Source organism: Amphiprion ocellaris, chromosome 21, assembly GCF_022539595.1.
Source record: "Amphiprion ocellaris isolate individual 3 ecotype Okinawa chromosome 21, ASM2253959v1, whole genome shotgun sequence".
Lineage (NCBI taxonomy): Eukaryota > Metazoa > Chordata > Actinopteri > Pomacentridae > Amphiprion > Amphiprion ocellaris.
This window is the reverse complement of record NC_072786.1, coordinates 2233374-2256482: the sequence shown is the minus strand read 5'-3', so window position 1 is coordinate 2256482 and position 23109 is coordinate 2233374. Positions and strand designations below refer to the sequence as shown.

The following is a 23109-nucleotide window of genomic DNA, read 5'->3' as shown; positions in this document are numbered from 1 at the left end:
AATACAAAACCACACACACGTTTATCATCACTTCAGAGGACTCACTCTGACCAAGTCTTATGAGGACTTAAGATCAGGCGAGACTCAAGTTTGTAAAGACAGATGAATAAATGTACATGTGCAGGTACGGTTTGAAAGAAGGTGACGTCCCCACATGTGCAACATAAACATGCACATACATGACCAAGTTTGTGTCTTATGAGGACGTAAGTCCCCACAATTTGACTGTGAAAACACATTTATGTCCCCACAATGTGGGGAAAAATGGACAATGAACATCCATTTACAAGACTTATTTAACCTATTCTTTGCCTTGTCAGGACCTAAAGTTGACGTCCCCATGATACAACAGAGTAAACACATATATATTCCCACAACATTCACAAAAAACACACATAAAGATGTACATTATCATCTTAGAAGACTCACTTGTCCCATGAGGACTTCAAGGAAAGCAAAGCCCTCATGACTGTTTATGTTCGCACTATATGGAAAAATATGGACACTCAGATGCTCATACATCCTTTCACAGGACTTATTCTAAATAATTCCTAGTCCAATGAGGACCTAGAAGTAAAGTCCTCATGACATGAACAAAACAACACACAGATGTACAGATGAGCTCGGTCCCCACAATATGGGGAAAATGAACACAAATAGCTGTCGATCATCACTTTAGAGGACTCACTTTAACCAGTTCTTAGTCTAATGGGAACATTAGGGGGAGGTCAAGCCTCCACAACACAATGACTGTGGAAACTCATTTATGTTCTCACAACATGACCAAACCCCCCCACACACACACACATACACACACATTGTTGTGTAATATTAACTTCACACAACTCACTCTAATCAGCTGTTGGCCCTATGAGGACTGGAGGCAGAAGTCAAGTCTTAATAATATGACTGTGCAAACACATTTGTTTCCACAAAAAGGGAAAAACACAAAATATTCACCCACACACACACATATATGCACAGAGGGTCCTCGGTTTATGACGTCCTCAACTTACAGCGTTTCATCGTTACATTGGAACTGGTTAGGTGGAACAAGTTGGAGAGCGGAGCGGACGAATACATCGTCACACGGCGCTATAAGACGGCTTTGTTTACATTTCCTGGTTGTACACCACCTTGGATTGTGCTACATTCCCCCAAGTATAAGTCACACTCTTCTGATGACAGCTGTATAATACAAATATGTAAACTGATTGATATTGTGATGCACGTAACGGCATTGTTTACATTTTCGCTGGAGCTCTGACTTACGGCAAAGATCAACTTACGTCACACCGTAGGAATGGAACTCTGACGTAAGTCGAGGACCCCTGTATGTATATATGTGTGTGTATATATAATATATACACAGACATTGTCAAGTCCTAATAATGCGACTGTGCAAACACATTTATGTCCCCACAACATTACCAAACCACACACACACACAAAACATATATTATATATGCACATTGCTGTATATTACCACTTTAGAGGACTCTCTCCAACAATTCTTGGTCTTATGAGGACTTCATGGAAAGTCAGGTCATTATAATATGACGGTATAAACATTCTGCCACCGAAACTAAACCCTTCTGCCTCACATGAATGTCCCCACAACATGATCAAAACCACACACATACATTGTTGTATAATATTAACTTCACACAACTCACTCTAATCAATTCTTAGCCTCATGAGGACCTCAGGGGGACGTCAAGTCCTCAAAATATGACTGCAAGCTCATGTATTTCTCCACAGAAAGGGGAAAAACACAGAAAAAACATACATATATACATACATGTATGTATATATGTTTATGTATACACACACATTTTACTGCATATTATCACTTTAGAGGATTCTCTCTAACCACTTCTTAGCCTCATGAGGACTTCAGGGAAAGTCAAGTGCCTATAATATGACAGTGTAAACTCATTTATGTGCCCACAACATTAGCAAACCCACACACACATATATTATATACGTACATTGCTGTATATCATCACTTTAAAGGACTCTAACAATTCTCAGCCTTATGAGGACTTCAGGGAAAGTCAAGTTCCCATAATATGATTGTGTAAACTACTTTGTCCCCACAACATTAGCAAACCGACACAAATACACATGTACACAAAAACATACACACACACACACACACACACACACACACGTACATATAGATATATTATATACGCACAATGCTGCATATTATCACTTTAGAGGACTCTCTAACAATTCTTGGTCTTATGAGGACTTCAGGTAAAGTCAGGTCACTAATATTAAAGTGTAAACATTCTGACACCGAAACTAAACCGTCCTTCCTCACATGAACGTCCTCACAACATGTGCTAAACCACACAAACACTCTCTCTCTCTCTCTCTCTCTCTCTCTCACACACACACACACACACACACACACACACACACACGGCTGCATGTCATCACTTGTGAGGACTCCCTCTAACCGGGACCGGCTGTTTGTCCCCATAAAACAATGAAGTCCCCCTGGACATGCTTGTCCCACACGGTGGGTAAACCCACACACCCTCTGGGCTGCTTGAAGTGTCCTAATCTGTTGATAAGCTCCTCGCTCGCCCTCCGCATGATGCAGGACAACCAGACAAAGCTTCTCCTCCCTCCCTGGGACTCACTCAGTAGGTGTGTGTTGTACTTGCTGGTGTAGTAGTACACGTCTTCGTATCCTTCCTGGTAGTCGTCGTCCGCCCGGTACCTCCTCCCTCGCCTCCTCCTGCTCAGCAGTCGCAGCAGGGCCAGGAACCGCTCCATCCCTGTCGCCGAACCGGGCTGAGCTAAGCTAGCTGCGAGGCTAATTCCACACAGAGAGGCAGATCGGGTTTCCTCCTCCTCCTCCTCCTCCTCCTCCTCCTGCTGCTGCTACACCTCTGGATCCTCTCGCTCTTTGTAGCTTCTCTCTGCAGCCTCCTCCTCTGCTGGTGCATCTAACCCCCATCGGCCAATCAGAGAGCTCGCAGCACACACACTCCACCGCTCCGACACACACACTCCAGCGCTCTGACACACACACACTCCACTCCTTCGTCGCCTCTCCTTCCCTTCATCGCCTCCTTTCCTTCATCTCTGCTCTCGGTTCTCGTTCTCCTCTTCCTCACCTCCTCGTCATCTTCCTCATTTAGTTCATCACACTGGGGGGGGGGGGCAACTGACTGAACACTGAGAGGAAGAGGAGGAGGAAACAAGGACAGAAGGAAACAAGGAAAGGAAAGAAGGAAGCAAGGAGTACAGGAGGAAGAAGGAAGGGGATAAGGACAAAAGGAAATGATGTGAGGAAAGAAGGAAATGAGGAAATAAGGAGGAAACAAGGATAGAAAACAAGGAGTGATAGAGGAAGGAAGCAAAGGAAAGGAGGGAACAAGGAGTAAAGGAGGAAGAGGAAGGAGAGAAGGTGAAAAGGAAACAAGGAAAGAAGGAAGAAGGAGGAGAAAACAAGGAGAGAGGGAAGGATGAAAGGAGGAAACAAAAAAGAAGGAAACAAGGATAGGAAGAAAGGAGACAAGGAAACAATGAGTGATAGAGGAAACAAGGAAAGGAAAGGAGGAGACAAGGAGTAAAGGAGGAAGAGGGAAGGAGATAAGGTGAAAAGGAAACAGGGGAAGGTGGAAATAAAGAGCAGAAAGGAAGAGAGGAAAGGAGACAAGGATAGAAGGAAACAAAAAGAAGGAAACGAGAGAAAGAAAACAAGAAGAGGAAACAAGGCAAGAAGGAAAGGAAGAAGAGAAAGAGGGAAGGAAACAAGGATAGGAGTAAATAAGAGGAAAAAGGGGATAAGGGGAAGAGGGGAGTAAACAAGAGAAGGAAATAAGGAAAGGAGGAAATCAGGAGAGAAGGAAACAAAAAAGAAGGAAACGAGGAGAGGAAGCAAGGAGTGATAGAGGAAAGAAGGAAAGGAGGGAACAAGGAGTCAAGGAGGGAACAAAGAGAAGGAAATAAGGAGACATGGATAGAAGGAAACAAAGAACAGATGAAGACACAAGACGTAAAGGAAACAAAGAGAAGGAAATGAGAAAATAAGGAAACAAAAAAGAAGGAAAGAAGGAGTAAAGGAGGAAGAAGGAAGAGGAGGACAAATGGAAATGATGTGAGGAAAGGAGTAAACAAAAAAGAAGGAAACAAGGAAAGGAAGCAAGGAGAAAAGGAGGAAGAGGGAAGGACAAAAGGAAAGAAGGAAAGGAGGGAACAAGGTGTAGAAAAGGAAGAAGGAAGGAAATAAGGTGAAAAGGAAACAAGGAAAGGAGGAAATAAGAAGAGGAGTAAAAAAAAGAAGGAAACAAGGAAAGGAAGCAAGGAGAAAAGGAGGAAGAGGGACGGACAAAAGGAAACAAGGAAAGGAGGAAATAAGAAGAGAAGGAAGTGAGGAAGAAAGGAGGAAACAAAAAATGAAACAAGGATAGAAAGCAAGGAGTGATAGAGGAGAAAATGAAACAACGAAAGGAGGAAAGAATCAAGAAGAGGAAGTGGGAAGGAAACAAAGAAAGGAAAGGAGGAAATAAGGAAAGGAGGAAATAACGAGAAACTGACGAAGAAGAGGGAAGGAAACAAGGAAGCAGCCTGCAAAACTAAACTGTGAATGTCTCAAAGACAGAAAACATGGATCTGAAGGAACCAACATCCACGGAATTCCTACAGTCTGAGCCCCTAAGCTAACAGCTAAGCTAACAGAGCTAAGTGACGTGCTGATCTAGCGCCCTCTAGTGGAAATCACACAAAACATGCACTGGTATGTAAAGCTTAGATAAAATGAAGTCTAGCATTGAAATATTAGACAACAAAACTAAACTGAACCCGCTTGACTTTAGTAGGAAATAATATGTAAGAATCTGTTTGGGGTCCAGAGGGTTAATCCTGATCCATAAACACAGTTTTACTGCTGCAGCTGCTCCACATAGAGCCGCTTTAAATAAAGTCAGACACTCCAAAGCTCCAAAACACAAATCTAGATAACTTTCTTTTTATGTTTATAAAATTCTACAAAGATGTTTCGCCATGCTGAATGTATCTCCAACAACTTACTGCTCTGTTCATTGTTTCTGAACCATGCTGCATTTATTTATTCATCCAGTAGCTTTGATTTTCCTCTAAAATTGTTCAAAATTATTTGAAACTTGTCCAGAACAACTCAAAATTTGTCTAAAATAACTTGAAATGTGTCCAAAGTTGTATAAAATTGTCCAAATCCATTAAAAATCTGTCTGAAGCAACAAATAAATGTCGAAAATGACTTTAAACAAGCTAAAAATGTCTCAAATTTTTGATTAATATCAGATTTTTTGAGTCTCTACAAACAATTGGAGTCATTTTGTACTAGTTTTAGTCCAGTTCTGCTCACCATCAGTGGAAAAATGTTTCACCATACTGAATGTATCTCCAACAACTTACTGCTCTGTTCACTGTTTCTGAGCCATGCTGCATTTATTTATTCATCCAGTAGCTTTGACTTTCCTGTTATTTAGAATATTTTATGTCAGTTGGAACCAGTTTTGAGTCATTGTGTAAATTTTTTAAATAATTTTGGACAATCTTCGAACCATTTTAGGCAGATTTTCCAGAACTTCCTGGTTCGACTGGACGAGTTTTAACAACAACGCTCTTCATCTCGGCGTGAACACAAACAGTAAAAGTGCGACTCTGACAGCTGGTCTGCAGGGCGAACATTCACAGCTCGACCTCCGACCTCGTCACGTCCCGACGGATCTCGTATCCCAGAGACTCAAAAAACTGCTGACGGAAAACTGACAGACGGCAGCGAGCACACCAAACCAACGCTCGACTTAAATCTATAAATTACTGCATCGATGGAGAGAAGAGTTTTCTGGATCCAACAACAAACAACTGTACAATACAATTATACAAAAAAATCACTGTAAATCTAAATTCTGTGTTTCATTTTGGTTGTTTTGATTCTTGTGGTTCTTTTGGAACTAATTTTGGTATTTTTTTTGTCTTTTTAGGTCGTTTGAATTTAATTTTTGCCACTCTGCATCTTATCTGCGTCTCTTTGTCCTTTCTGGTCATTTCTATTCAACTTTAGTCATTCTGCATCTTGTTTGAGACATTTTTGCGTCTCTTTCTAAGTAATTTAGACCATTTTTTTGTCTCTTTGTGGTTATATAATCAGTTATTGCACTGAAATCACAAATTTGTGAACCAGAAAACAAAATATATGCAACTATTTAAGTTATAAATCAAGATAAAATCCAAACATTTGCTGCTTCGAGGCTCTGAAATGTGAAATTTTGCTGCTTTTATTGGTCTTAAATTGTTGTGAATTAATATTTTGTGGTTATTTATGTTGGTTGAACCAAATAAATCAGAAAAAATAAAGAAAATAAACTTTAGTAATAAAGGAGATTAATAGATTGATGAATAAATACAATTAAAAGAATAAAAAGAGACTATTTATTCTATATTATTATATCAGAAAATGCTTTAATGAATGAAAAAGGATTATTTTTTTGTTGAAACAGACAAAATGAGAAACTGAAACAACTTATTACCTAACATTAGGAATGAAACAATTTTTAAAAAGAGAAAAAAATTTCAACAGAATGAAATAAACGCAACGCATAAAAATAAAGAACAAATTCACAAAAAAGGAGATTAAAAATATTATTACAAAGAATAAAATAAAAAGAAAAAACTTTATTGAAATAATGGAGAAAATTTATTAAAATTATTGAACAATAATGAATAATTAACTTGAGATAAAATTAATAAAAATGAGGAAAAAAAAGATTTATTCAATAAAATAAAGCACAAAAGCACAATTTTTTATATAGATTAAAAAATGTTAGATAATTAGGATGAAATAAAATAAACAAATGAAGAAATAAAGAATTAGATATAAAAAAGATAAATAAAATAAACAATAAATTAACAAAAAGAGATTTTTAAAAAATTACTACAAAGCATAATTTTTTAAAAAAATTATTTAAAAAAACTATTTTTTAAAATAAAGAATAGAAAATTATTTAAAATGATTAACGTAATAAAAAATTTATTCAATAAAATGAAGTAAAGTAAATAATAAAAACAGTTACAATAGGTTAATTAGAGCGCCTGTATAGCTCAACAGGTTAAGCGGGTGACTTATGTACAGGGGCTGTGCCCTGATGCAGCGGCCCGGGTTCGATTCCCACTTGTGGCCCTTTGCTGCATGTCTTCTCCCCATTTCCTGTCGGTCTCTCACTACACCTATCAAATAAAGCCAACAAAAGGCCATAAAAATAACTCTGAAAAAAAAATATGTTGGATAAACAGGATGTAATAAAATAAACTAATTAGGAAAAAAAATTAGATAAAAATAAAGAATAAATTACCCCAAAAATTAATTATAACAAAGAATAAAATTTAAAAAACAAAAAGAAAAAATACAAAACTAAATAAAATAAATGAAGAAATAAAGAATCAGATGTTAAAAAACAAACAAATAAATGATTGAATAAAAATCAAACAAAAATTAATGAATAAACTGCATTAAATTGTTAGTAAAACAAGAGTTGTTTTATTAGTTTGTTGTGATTCTTTACGAAGGTTCAAACACATCTGACTAAATATTAATTTTCAAGATAAAATGCAAAACATTTTGCTGCTTTTTCTTGTTCTTACGTTGAAATAAAGATTTAATTTCTTTTGGATGTTGGTTGGACTCATTTTAACCATTTTCTGATAATTTAATTACACATTAATCATGAGAAAGTAGCTCTGTCAGTGTCATAACATTATTTTACCGTGATTTTAGGAGATGATTTGATCTTTATTTGTGTTTTAATGTCCTGATTTTGTGATTAAAACTGATTTTAATGACAGTTTTGCTTGTTGCAGCTGATTTGTTTGTGTGTTAAAGCGGCATTAGCTTTAGCGTTAGCTCCTGACCGGTTGCTATGACGCCCCCTTCACCTCTCAGACACACCTGAGGGCCTCCATGCATCTCCGTGGTGACAGATGGGCGAGCTACATCCACCGACACAGTGTGGAGAGGAGAGAGAGAGAGCTAAAAATGACTAGCGAGGACTCATTTGCATATCGCTCTCAGGCCTCTGCCGCTCTGACACGCCATTGGACGGCTCGGCGGGGCGTGTGCGTAATCCGGTTCTCCACGCTGCACGCCGACACACACACACACACACACACACACACACACACACACACACACACACACACACACACACACACACACACACACACACACACACACACAGTTTATCCTCTACCTCCCCCTGCTGGCCGCTCTGAGGAACTACAGCTGCATCAAGAACATCCAGATCTCTTATAGGAGGAATTAACTGAAGCGTCTACGACTACCCACGATGCACCGGGGCAGGGTCAGTGATTGATGAAGCCCGAGGACAAACGGAGAGACCCAGAAAGCAGCCGGACAAAAGGGAGTCTTAATGGACGCTGAGTGACTGACCTGCTTCCTAATGGACTCTCAAACAGCATCGACCTCCGTTCATCCCCCCGAGGCTCGACCCGACCTGAACCTAGAGACTCAAACATCTGGACCACGCAAACATCTGCACGACACACCGGAGGGCGCACATCGTCTCAAATGAAGCAACAAGACCAATAATCAATCACAAAGTGTTTTCCAATATAGAGATCTAAAGTTTATTCCCATAAAATCAACAAAATCTGAATAAAAATTCACCCCCAAACCTCCTCAAGACCATCTGGTTCTTCATCTCCTGTCATTTTATTAATGATCAGAGTTCTACCTTCGTACTGTGAATATTTCCAGAGTTCCAGGTCCTTGAAGTCCATAGAGGAGAACGTCCAACTGTAGAAAATTCTAGAGTAGACCTACCGACAACTGGACAGTTGTCGGTAGGTCTACTCTAAGACAATTTTGACTTATTTTGGACATATTTTGGACAAATTACAACTAATTTTGGACAAATTGCGACTTTATATGGACAAATTTTACTAATCTTGGACAAACTGACTTATTTTAGACAAATTTTGGACAATTTACGACTTATTTTGGACAGATTTTGACAAATAGTGGACAAATGACATAATATGAACACATTTTTGGCTAATCTTGAACAAATTGACTTCTGGACAAATTTTGGACAAATTACAACTTATTTTGAATTTTTTTCATGCAAGGCAATTTTTTTTGTCATTCGCGACAGGTTTGGTTGATTTTTAAGACAATTGTGAATTATTCTGGACAAATTCAGACTTTTCTGGACAAATTACAAAAAATTTAGGAGAAATTTTGGACAAATTTCGACTTATTTTGGAAAGTTTCGATGGATTTCATGGTTCCTGTTTATGTTCTCATAGAGGTGCAGGAACGCCCTGAAACAAGCTTTTTATGTTGATTTATGATTAATTTAAGCTAACAAAGCTAGCATACAATCACCTGCAGACCGACCGGTTGAAGAAAAGGTTTTCAGTCTTTTGGTTTCTTGCAGCTCCACCGAGGCAGAAAACGACGGTAACTAAGCGAGACTAAACGACTACGGAGCTGTTTGGAGCTTCAGGTCTGAACTTGATGAGCAGAAATGCAGCCGGCAGCAGAACCAGAAAGCTTCTGAAACTAAAACCCGGCGTATGGCGGCTAATCCGGCCGGTGTAAGGTGGACGGAGGACGCTAACGGTGGGTTTCAGCCTCACAGGGAGGAACAACAACAGTTATCAGGCGAATGCAGCCAGCAAACACAAACACACAACGGAGGATAAAACGATGAGAGGAGCGCTGGACTCTCTGCAGGTTTCACTCTCTGTGTTTTAATAAGTGCTTTGTGTCCTGCCGGGTTTATCCAAGTAGAAAATGAGAGGAGAAGAGACGCCAGCAGCCTGTGGTCCACCTGGACGTCGCCCAGACCTGCATTCAGGGAACAGATGAAGGACGGGAGAGCTGATCCTGGGTCTGTTTTAGTCTCCACCATTCAGAGGAAACACACTTTAACACCGTTTTGTTTTATTTACACAATAATGCTTCAGTCAGCAGCTTCAGTTCAGATTGAAGCAACAACAAAAGAATTCGACTAATCAGGGAGCTCACATTTACTGTCAGATGTCATTTAGTCGCATTTCTGAGCCGAAAACTGTTCATTATTTCTGACCATTGTACAACCCGTCAACGCAAGACTTTATTGTGGACAAATTACAACACAAGTGGTTAAATTTTGACTTACTTCAGACAAATTTTAACTTATTTTGGACAAATTACAACATAAATTTGACAAATATTGACTTATTTTAGTCACATTTTGACTTATTTCAGACATTTTTTTACTTATTTTGGACAAATTTGGAGTAATTTTTGGCCAAATTTTGACTAATTTTAGACAAATTACAATTTATTTTGGACAAATTTGAACTTACTTCTGAGAAATTCCAACTTGTTTTGACAAATTTTGACTAATTTCAGACAATTTTTGACTTGTTTTGGACAAATATGGATTAATTTTGGAGAAATTACAACTTATTTCAGACAAATTTTGGCACATATTTGACAAATTATGACTTGCTTCTGACAAATTCTGGACAAACTGACTAATCTCAGACAAAATATGACTGATTATGATGATTATGATTATTTTGGTAGAAAGTCGACATGTTATGGACAAATTTTGACTTATTTTCAACTGTTTTTAAATGATACGTGATTGGCCTCATGATGATGGACACATTAAGTTCAGGTTTAGTCAACTTTTGCTTTTTAATTTTTTATGATTCCCATCATTCTGACTGTGTCATACCAAAGACATTTCTTATTCTGTCTCCTTTACGTTCTGTTTCCATCGAGCTGCAGGACTTTAAATGCAGGCATGGCAACAGCAAATTTTGATTTCAGCTAAAAATGTTCGGTATACAATCTTCAGGAGGGCCGAGAGGTTTTCAGTAAAATAGAGGTGATTTAGAATGAAAAACATGCATAGAATTACAGAAGACTAGATTGTAATGAATAAGTTAATTTAATGAAAAGTTAACTTACTTTTTCTTCAATGTTGTCTCACTGCATTTAGTCCTACAATTTTTACAGTTCTATAGGTCTTTTAACACTATTTACACTGGAGTTCTACACTGGTCACAAAGTCACTTCTAATGTCACAGTTTCCTCTCGTCATACTTTGAACCATTTTTCACCTTTACCGTCACTTTTCTCTCAAGCCAATTCCATCGGAACTTGTTTTTGACACTTTTATCTATTTTTAGCACCGATGACTCTTGATCTTTCGATAAAAACCTCATGATTCCACCGAAAACGATCCCAATAGCTCAAAATTCCAACACGAACATGCCGCCATGAATTGTAACAAAAGAATGCATCGAGCAATTTGATTGGTCCAATCGTTGGCAGCTAACCAATTTCGACCAATCGTAAGGCCTTTTACAATGCAGCAGGAGCTAGACTGGTTCTCTTTGTTACGCTGCGGGAGAAACGCCGAGCGCTTCTCAAAAACCGGGAGCAAGAGTAACAAAAACATACCTCACCCCCCCCTAAAAATTTCTCAACGGATTTGGACGATTCACAGAAATGATCAATTTGAAAATTAAAACGGCGGATTTCCGCGGAACGGCGGAAAATTGCCATGCCTGTAAATGCACAAAATCACACATAAACTGGTTCATATTCCAGTTAGAAAGAGACATACTGAAGACTATGACCTCATATTTAGGTGGGTAACGTTAAACGGTGTGAATTTAAGCCTTTTCATGATTAAAAATAAGACGTTTTAGTCTGATGACATCATGAACGTCGACCTTTTTTTAGCCGCCACGTGATCGTCTAACGTTCAGGTGTCCGCATACTTTCTGCCGCATGAGCTCGTGAGCCGATATTCGCGCACACGCTTAAAACAGGTGTGTTTAAATGGATAAAGTCAGAGTGACAAACACACACTCTGTCAGCAGTTTGTTCCTGAGAGTCACGGCGGGCGAGCGACATTCAGAAACACTGGAGAGAGAGAGAGAGAGAGAGAGAGAGAGAGAGAGAGAGAGTCTTGGTGAAATGTGTCAGAGACGATAGGGATAATACATTAAGCTGAGGAAAATGGATGTAAACACACACACACACACACACACACACACACACACACACACACACACACACACACACACACACACACTAACACACACACACACAGTGTCCTTTAAGAGGTGCTGATGTCAGAATTCTGCTCATCTTTGTCCTCAGGATTACTGAAGCAGACCTGACTCTGTGTGTGTGTGTGTGTGTGTGTGTGTGTGTGTGTGTGTGTGTGTGTGTGTGTGTGTGTGTGTGTGTGTGTGTCTTAGTGAGTGTGTTACGGTGTGTGTGTTTGTGTGTAGAGAAAACGGTTTAGTGTGTGTGTTTGCGTTAAAGCCATTTTCTCTGCTTCTTAGTCAAAAAGCTTAAAACGGTGGGATGATGTCATGCAGTGACACACACACTCATTATAAAACACACACACTGTCACACACACTCATTATAAAACACACACACTGTCACACACACTCATTATAAAACACACTCTAACTCCCTCCGTGACGTTCCTCAGTGACTCTAAAACCGTCTAAAGCTGTCGTAGAGAACCGGCCTCCGTCTGTTCCTGAGCTCTCAGTAGAACCTCCTGGTCTTCAGAGACATGAAAGTTCTAACTGGAACCAGCTGGTTTGTCACAGAATCACTACAGAAAAATGCTCCTCTGAGGCATCACTGCAACCAACACCGAGCTCCCTTATAGTAAGAGGTTCTTTAAAGAACCCCAAAAGATGCCGTAAAGAACCGCGAAAAAATGGTTCCTTTAGGCACCATAAATGGCACTCCAAAGAACTGTAGAAAACTAGGTTCTTCAGGAACCACTTCATCAAGCTGTTTGTGAAAGAACTACTAAAGGTGCCCCAAAGAACCATCAGAACCTGTCAGAGATCTGGACTCCGTTCTGACTTCCATGACACCTGCAGCCTCACAGGTGTTGCTTCCTTCTGGACTTGCCAGGTAGGAAATCGAGGTCATGAACTTGTCGGCATGATGTAAAGAGTTGCCTGCAGCGTCCAGGTTTCCTCCACAGGTTCAGCTTGTGCAGCCAGAAAAGACCAGTTTAAAGGTGGTTAACTCAGAGAACTAACATTCGTCACGAGTCTACGTATCGACAACCAATAAAGGGTTCGTTTGAGATCAGATTCACCAACGCAACCGAGGAATGAGGTGAAAAGATGGTCAGAGTGATGTTTATCCTGCAAAATAAAGCAACGTTTGGATGAGATTAACATTACGGAGGGAGGTTGGGGTTAAATCTTTTCTCTGGGAGGGATTTAAACTTTTACAGGATCTGCTGTGTAACAAAGACGAACACAAATAAACAACTAAATCTGCTTAGAAATCACAGACAAAGACAGTTCAGAAGCTGCTTCAGTATTAGCACGTTTTGAAGTTTTCCTTGGTATCGCAGTAATTCAGTTACTTGTTCAAACTTGGGTTCATTGGAACAAAGATATGCTAACGGCTAATTCGGCTACTTTTAATGGCACCAATGTGACAAAGAAAAGTCCTGTGGTTCCTGGTAGGCATTTAAAATGAGCAAATTAGCTGTATCAACCATGAAAACCCAACCAGACAAACACACATAAACAACTAAGTCTACTTAAAAATCACAAAGACAGTTAAGAACATGCTTCAGAATGATCATATTTCTGAGTTTTCTTTGGTATCACAGTAATACAGTGGCTGTTCTTTGTATATATGTTGGTTCACTTCAAACAGGACATGCCAACAGCTAATTCGGCTCCTGGCTAATGGCGGCAATTTGACATAATGTAGATTAATATTCCCTGTGGTTCCCCATAAGCATCTAAACTTTGCAAAAAAGAAAAATCTGATCTGTTATCAAGCATGAAAACCAAACCAGACAAACAAATAAAAAACTAAATCCACTTAGAAATCACAGAGTTAAGAACTTGCTTTAGAATTAGCACATTTTTAAGTCATCTTACAGTAATTTGGCAACATTATCTTTACATACTTGTGTTCATTGCAAACAGCTAATTCAGCTACTGGCTAATGGCGCCAGTTTGATAAAATGTAGATAAATCTTCCCTGTGGTTCCCAATAAGCATCTAAAACTTGCAAAAAAGAAAAATCTGGTCTGTATCAAGCATGAAAACCCAACTGGAAAAATACAAATAACTAAATCTACTTAGAAATCACAAAGACAGTTAAGATTTTTAAGAATTAGCACATTTTTAAATCATCTTTTAGTAATTTGGCGATAGTATACATACTTGTGTTCATTGCAAATATGAAGCTTTAACAGCTACTTCCGCTAAAGGCTAATGGCGCCAATTTCACAAAATTTGAACGTAATGGAACTAAAATAGCACATTTTTGTGTCATCTTGCAGTAATTTGGCCGTAGTATCTTAACATACTTGTGTTCATTGCAAACAGAAAGTGCTAACAGCTATATCGGCTAAAGGCTAACGGCACCAGTTTAGCTAATTTTGAATGTAATGGAGCTAAAATGAGCAAAGTGCTTGAAATTACGAGAAAATAACTTGCAGCAGTTTTGCTAATTAATTGTGGACAGCGGTTGAATGTAAAAGAGTAGTTCTACTCAAGTACTGTACATTAGGGTAAATTTGAGGCGAAATCGACCTACGTTCGGTCGTAGAAACGGAACTCCGACGTAAGTTAAAGACCCCCTGTATCTAAGTAGAACTACAGCAGTTAGAACTATTTTAACAGTTTATCAAGGATCTAAATGCTTCCTCCAACACTGATTGGGATTTGAAAAGTTGTTTGAGCAAAAATACTGAAATTATCATCATATTATATCAAAAAATATGATAAAAAACGATGGTGTGTTCATCGTCATTGTGTGATTTTCCAAATTAATACCAGGCAACGAAGTGAAATGAGCTAGAATTCAAATTTTAAAAAAAGTTAATTATTGTATTTTATTACAATGGTAAAAACAGAACAAGTTAGTACATTTCATTTTAACTGAACTTTTAATTGGAACATTTAAATTTAATTTCCATCATTAACATTAAATCTCAGCCCGAGTACCATGAAAATATATGAATACTTGCCATTTCTTGTTTAATTTTCTCTTTATTTTTATTTTATTCTTATCCTCCATATCTCCATTTCTATTTGCTTTCATTTTATCTCCTGAGGCTCCTTCTTGTTATTTTAATTCAGAGTTAATGACATTTTTGCTGTAAATCCCACCGAGACGAGGATTCAGATCACACCAAACAAATAAACTGAGTGTATCAACAGTCGTTCACTGTGTCTCTCATGGTTAGTCTATCTATTATTTACCTGTTGTCTATTTTTACTCTGCTGCCGTCGGCTGTGTGATGCTTTTTTTTTTGTTTTACTGTTCTTAGTATTTAGCGTTTTGGAGTATTTGTTGTTTTTCTTGCAGGTCAGGACTGTGAGCAGTTGAAGCTGGAAGCTGCACACTAAAAGATTATATTATTATCTGTCCATGAGCTGCACAGACAGTTTTACAGCGCAGCACTAAATCAGCGCTAATATATTCCACCGAAGCCTCTGCAGCTGCAGCCGCTTAGATTAGATGCCGTTTAATACTCGCTTAGGCTGACCGAGGCTGCCGCTAATCACTGTTTTCATCGTCAATTCATTTGTGGATTATGTTTTATGGACTGTTTTGTCTATAAACGGAAGAAAAATCTCTTCAAATGACATAAAATGCTGAGTTTCCTGACATTAATGACAAAGAAAAGCAGCAAATTCTCACATTTTAGATGCAAAAACAAGGAAACAGTTGGCATTTTTCACTCAAGAAATGACTATTATCATATTGTTTGTCCATAAAAATTTAAGAAAATTGTGAAAAATCTCCTCAAATTGTAAAAAAAAAAAAAAAAAAACAGTTTGCTGACATTAATGACAAAGAAAAGCAGCAAATTCTCACATTTTAGAGGCAGAAACAAGGAAATAATTGAAATATGTGACTGAAGAAATGACAACTATTTAACTGTTTGTCTATAGAATGTAATAAAATTGTGAAAAATCTCCAAATAATAAAAAATACTTAGCTTACTGCATGTTTGACAATGAAAAGAAGCCAATTCTGACATTTTAGAGGCTGAAACAAGTAGATAGTTGATATTTTTCTCTTAAAAAATGACAATTATTTTATTGTCTGTAAAATGTCAGAAAACTGTTCAAATTGTCTAAAAATTGCATTTTTTTGATACAAATAACAACCAAATCCAAAGATACTGAGTTTACTAACATGACTGACAAAAGATTAGCAGCAAGTTATCCTATCTGACGTGCTGAAATTAGTAAATATTTGTTATTTTTGCTTAAAAATGACATGACACTTCTATAGTTTATGTCTATGAACTGATCAATAAGCTAAAATGCGAAACATTTGCTGATTCCAGCCACTCAAATATGAGAAATTAATGCTTTCTCCTGTTTTAAATCACTGTAAATCAAATATATTTGGACTTCGGATCAGACAAAATAGAACGTTGAAGCTTCAACTTGACAAAAAAGGGGCAGCATGGCTCAGTGGGTAGAGTGGCTGTCTTGTAACTGGAGGGTTGCCGGTTCGATCCTCGCCTGGAGAGCTCATGTTAATGTGTCCCTGAGCAAGACACCGAACCCCTAACTGCTCCTGATGGGTCGTTGTTAGCGCCTTGCATGGCAGCTTCCGCCATCAGTGTGTGAATGTGTGTGTGAATGGGTGAATGTGATGTGTAATGTAAAGCGCTTTGGGTATCGTTTCTGGTACAGTAAAGGGCTACAAAAAATACAGACCATTTACCATTTATTTCTGAAAAACAGAAAAGTCTGTTGCTTCCAGCTGTTTGTAGGAATATTTCTGTGAACATTTATTCATCAATTATGACCATTTAATCTTTGGACACCAACTCTGAATTTGGGTTTTCCAATAAAAACCAAACATTCTTGATGTTTAGATCTTTGACGGTGGAACTTTTGAAGAATTTGTTGGTCTAGAAGACTGATTTGAAGGTTTTTAAGGAAACCTACTGACACATATATGTTGATATTCATGTTATTTTTTTAGTTCTTGCATTTCTAAGCTTGGAAACTCTCCAAATTGTGGGCTGTTGCTACATTTACAACTTCTTCTTTGTCAACAATATTTGTAAAATGGCGTAAAATTCAAACCAGCTCGGTTTGTACAGTAGAGTGTCGCAGTCCTTAACACTTTGGAGAGTTCAAACCTTCTAAATGCGAGCTAAAAATGGTGTGCTGAATCCGACACCGCCAGTTAAAGCAGAATAACTTCACAGAGGGCAGTTTAAGTGACTGATGACAAGTTTGTTTTTGGTCTAACTGAGCGCGGCAGTCCATCAACACTCCCGTAAATCTGGTTTGTTTATCTGAAACTTGATGTTTTTGTGCAGACTCTCAATTTTTGTACAAGAAAAAGAAAGTTAATTGATATTTCTAATAAATACTGGATATGTTTATGCTCACAGATCTCAGTAATGTCTATTTATCAGTCATTTGGTTAATAATATGTCCAAAAAATGTTAAATTATGAATCACAGTTTACTGAAATTCAACGTATACATTTGTTTAACAGTTCAAAATCCAAAGATATTCAGTTTAATGTTACAGAAGATTAAGAAAACAGAAATTAGCACGATAATTTAGGGCAGAGTTTTGACCTTTTTGATTGAAAAATGACCAAAACAATGAACTGAAACGGCTGCAAAGTCATTTTTAGTTGATCAACGAGTCGAATAATTGACTAAACAGTGGTCTAATCTTGCAAAACAACTTACCGGGGTTAATAAGTTCCATTTATTTTGTTAAAAAATTGCTTAGTTATGGGACTAAAAACGCAAACATATCAAATATGAACTCAAATATTATAGATGAGAAACCTATTTGGTTGGATTTCTTCATCATAAAGACATTTTTAGACACCTCAATAGGTATAAATACATCCACATTTAACCAGTTTTGTGAATTGGAGTTTCATTTAGTCAAAAATAATGGACATGTTTGGTAATTAAATGTTCCTAAATAACAGAAAAATGCATAGATTTCTGTCAAATAAGAAAGGAATCAAGTTTTAAGACCTAAATGGTTTGTTGTATTATGTTTAGTTGTTTTCAAGTTGGGTTTTACCAAGTTAATTTATTTTTTCAGCAACTATATGAATGAAAATTTGGTGCCAAGTTGTATTATTCCATTAATGCAGTATTAAAATGCTGCAACAGAAGATTATTTTCATTATTAATGTGTTCCAAAAGCATTTTTCTTTAACAACCAATTGACTATTTCTTATACAAAACACCAAAAAATGGTAAAAATGCCCATCAGTGTTCGCTGCAGTCTGGGTTAGCGTAGCATGTGGCTTCCATAACACAGTTTTCTAATAAGCCAATTAATTTTCCATCGACTGAGGCTGGATCACCAGCAGCCAGCAGGAGGTCTGGTTGGGTTTAATGGGAAACTGGTATCAGAGTTCACATTCAAACGGTGGCTGGTCGGGGGTCCAGCAACTAATTGGTTAATCAATTAATCATTTTAGCTCGTCGGCGCTGACCAGAAATAGTGAAACTACCATAAATCAATGGAGCTGGGGAGCAGGAGGAGCCAGAAGTGAAAGTATTATTTATATTCCCCAAAGAAAATGTCCAGTGGAGCTTCTCTGTAGAGTCAATCTGGGCCTTTGATGAAAACATTTTTAAAAAATCAAAAAGAAGTATTTAACTGGGACTCCCAAGATTCTTAGAGGTGCCAACTACAAGCAAAAAGTCAGAAAAATGACTATTTTGATAGACTTGAGCTGCGATGGCGCCACTTTTTCCCAACAACTGCACCAAAAAACCTTGTTGGATTTGTTTTTCTGCATAGCAACAGCTCTCATGGGTATTGTAGTATTCACATGGGGGATGTACTAGTATCAGGTATTCACTGTATCCTGGTCAAAACACTTCACGATATTATTGCAATATCTACTGAAAAGTGGTCAATTGTTGGCAGTGTGTTTTATCTGTTCAACCAGTATCATCACTTGTACATCAACAGTTCATTTTTTAGATAGATAGATAGATAGATAGATAGATAGATAGATAGATAGATAGATAGATAGATAGATAGATAGATAGATAGATAGATAGATAGATAGATAGATAGATAGATAGATAGATAGATACTTTATTCACTAGATTTCAACACCACTAACTTCGACCTTGTTCACTCTAATGCGTCATTTTTCTAGACTGATAGATCCCCTTTCGCTTTGAAACAAACTCTCATAACGGGTCTTTCTAACATTTCTGTGGACTTTAAACTGCAGATGCACTGGATTGGGTAATATTTGACACAGCAAGCCATACACATCAGGAAACCAGTAAAATATCTGTTGTTCTTGTTGTTTTAGACATAAAGCAACAACTGGCATGCACAAATTGAGATCATCGCTTCCCAAACTCTTTGTTTTATGTCCATACAGACACAAATGAACTCGAGTTTTGAAAAAATACTGACTTGAGATAATGCATAAGAGGCCTAAACATGAAGGAACATACCAATTTGCAAATTATTAGCAAAGAACAAGACCTTAGACCTGTGTGGTATGTCAAAATGACAACAAAAACATCATCACTAAAACACTACACTGGGTAATCCCTCTGTGCTAAAGTGAGCTTTTTATGGCTAAATGAATCAAAATTTAATCGTAGTTGCAATTTGAGGCTGCCATTTTTGGATAAAACTCCTTTTTGGTGCTATTGAGATGACCCCGACCTATAAATCAGATTCCACGGATGTTAGGGATCGAGATTGTTGGGTACAAACTGCAGCAAACATCATACAACTACACTTAGATTTTTGGGTTTTTTTATCATTCCTACTGAAATCACAACACAATATCTATAAAACATAATTGCAATATTGCATATTGTTTATCCCTAGTTTGTTTACACCTTAAACAAGTTGCACAATAACCAAAACTACAGTCTATAAACCGTCTACTGAAGTCTCAAAATTATTAGCAACTCGTAAGCTACAAACACTAGAAATTCCAAGTTTTCTAATTTAAACAACTGTTTCCTGAATATGAGTAACAAACAGTTCCAGAAATGTATTTGGATTTACTGGATGTATGTATTATGGAACAGAGTCCTGCAGACCAGAATAGTACTATAAAAGCAACAACTATGTGTCTCAATTTGTGCCACGAGTGGTAGTGAGTTATGCTCAGGTGTAGAGTATGTATACGTGGAAACCACCTACTCCCATGTATGGAACGAAGTCATCCAAGCGGTACTACAGCAACAACTTCACATCCAAGCAAAATCAAGACTTAAGAGCCGTGTTATACTTTTCATGGCCGTGAGGGTCCATTTGACTGAGTAAATTTTGTCGTCTTGATAAGTCCATAACCATGTGTCCTTACGCAGCCCAAATTGGAAAAACTGCAAGAACAATAGCATTCAACCACTGAGCATGTAGACAAAGTTCTCCGAACAGCATAATAGTGACAACTACACATTACAGGATGCTGGAGTCTAATAAAACTCAACCAAAGTCTTTTCCTTTTCGTGTCCATGAGGGTCCATGTGATGAAGTAAGCGAAAGTCTATACGGCGACTTACGCTACACTAGCAATAGTAAATTTTATCGTCTTTCTAAGTCCGTAAGAGTCCAACAGAAATCCGCACGTAGCCCCAAAATTTCAGAATTCCGCTAGGAGAACAACAGTGTAGATGTATGGAATACGTAGACATCACCAACTGCACATGTGCAGAACGGCGCTCCAAGTGGACCAGAAAAGTGCAACAGTGTCTATTGGTGTCAACACTAAAATATAATAATAATAATACAATCTAGTGCAGCTACAGCGCCACTTTCTGGCAACATTACAGAGTTTATTACCAGTAACTACAAAACAGTTAATGGAAACAGGAGAACCTTGCACTGACATTCTTGCACTGCACATCTCTGCACTTTTAAACTTTATTTTTATTTTTATTTTTTCTGTTAAAAAATTTTGCCACCCTTGTATATATTGTAAATAAAGCTGCTGTAACAATGTAAATTTCCCCTGGAGTGGGGAGAAATAAAGAACTTTATCTTATCTTATCTTATCTTATCTTTTCCTGCTATTAGTAAAGTTTGGTGTAAATTTACTGGAGAGTTAAATGTAAACACAAACACAAAAACATCCCTTTAAACTGAACTACACCGTTACCGGACGGGCTGCACCGGATTTAACGGCAAACCGGGTGACACATTAATGCCTCACCTGTCAATATTCAGTCAAGACGTTCACGTCCACCCACCAAACCGGAGGATTTCACGGTACCGCCGGTAAACAGCGGCCGCAGTCCGGTGAAGGTGGTCGTTACACACACACACACACACACACACACACACACACACACACACACACACACGCAAGGGCAGACCCCCGGTTGACCAGCCGTTGTTCCTCCTCTCCCGATTTAACCGTTGGTTAGCCTGTTAGCAGCCCCCTGCTAGCTGCGCGGCGCCGCTCGGTAACCGGTGACCGGTGATAACAACGATAAACACACGACCGTAACGTCACCGTAACCTCAGCCGTTGCGTCAGATTAACACACACACACATACACACACGCACGCACGCACACACACGGTATCAACTTTCACTAATTTAACGGCAGCCACCGTGTGCGCGAGCTCTACCGGCGGCGCCAAAGCACGCTGCGCGCGAGAGAGAGAGATTGCACCGGCGATAATTAGTCCACGCGCTCACACACACACACGCACACACACACACACACACACACACACACACACACACACACACACACACACACACACACACACACACACAGGTATGTACAACACACACACATATACACACACACACGCACGGAGGGACGCACTCGCCGGTCGGTACGATCCTGCACGGACCGGTCCGGCTCCGCTCTTACCTCCCTCCTGGTCCGGTTGGAGGCAGGCCGGGATGTTTTTCTTCCAGCCGGGCATGATGCACCTCAGGGCGGATAGGGAGTCCAGGGCGGCCCGCTAGCAGACACACACCACCAGCAGCGGGAGGAGCAGCAGCAGCGGCGGCGACAGCAACATGGCTAGTTAGCTTTAGCCGGAGCTACGCTGGATCCACCTCCCCGTCCACCGTCTACCTCTCTCTCCCCTCTCTCTCCCCTCTCCTCTCTCTCCTCCTCCGCCGCTCTCCGCCGGTGTCTCTCGACCCCCTCCCCCCTCGGTAACTCTACCCCGGAGCCTCGCTGGTCTCTGGAGGAGGGAGGCAGGCGGAGACCGGCGGGGTGACGTGATGACAAGAGGGTCACCGGAGCCGATCACATGTATCGATCATTTTCCAATGAGGATAGTGGCGAGCACGCGCCTCCTTCATTCATTCATACATTGATTCATAGCAGAGACAGAGATAGAGATGGAGGGAGATCGATAATCTGTCAGTTTCTGCTTCGACAGCCTTTCGCAGCTCAGTCCTGCAAAGGCAGTCATGGATGCAGGCTAATGCCCAGCGGCCCCTGAGTGGTCCAGGGGCCCCATGTTGAAGAACAGTTCCAACCACACAAAGTGACAACCACACAAAACAACTGCCAACATCTAAAAGTGGCCAATAGCATGACTCTTCTTTATTAGTCTTGAATAGTGTGTAGAATGGTCTGATTGCACCTTGTTATTTTTTTAAGCAGTTATCACTAAAACGTGTCAAGCAAGAGCGCCAATGAAAACGTGTCAGAGTTGTATCAGTCCTACATAGCCATTCTCTAGCACTGTGTAGAATGGTCTGATTTTTTTAAGTGCTAGGAGACCCAGTTGTCACTGAAGTGTATACCAAGGAGAAGAGCCAGTAATAAAAAATGACCTGTTATGTACTCTGTCTTTATAACAGTGAAGTCAGATTTTTATGAAATTACTTTTGGGATTTCAAAAATTTGATGTCTCTGTGATGTCTTTGGACCAATATTGGTGGAAAATGTCTTCCGAAAAACTCTTCACAAAATTTAAAATCTGTCTTTTGAGCATTTTTATCCATTAATGTGACAGTTGAGACTCGTGTCGTGTTGGACGTGAAATGTTTCTTGGCCTGACCTTGTAGCATTGACATCACAACTTTAACAGAAAG

General features: G+C 38.9%; 1 protein-coding gene across 8 annotated transcripts in view; it reads right to left on the bottom strand.

The window, feature by feature from the left end:
* The window catches only part of grip1 (glutamate receptor interacting protein 1), a 74564-nt gene extending 52413 nt beyond the window's left edge, over nucleotides 1–22151 (bottom strand). For 2 of the 8 annotated variants that reach the window (XM_035949512.2, XM_035949511.2), the window contains exon 1: nucleotides 2655–2878. In XM_035949512.2, coding sequence (XP_035805405.1) covers nucleotides 2655–2790 — 136 coding nt within the window. In that variant the 5' untranslated portion in view covers nucleotides 2791–2878. Of the gene's footprint in view, nucleotides 1–2654; nucleotides 2880–21253; nucleotides 21287–21925 lie in introns of those variants that run through there. The other 6 variants (XM_035949507.2, XM_055006764.1, XM_055006766.1 and 3 more) reach the window with 5 other exon arrangements.
* Between the last annotated feature and the right edge of the window lie 958 nt (nucleotides 22152–23109).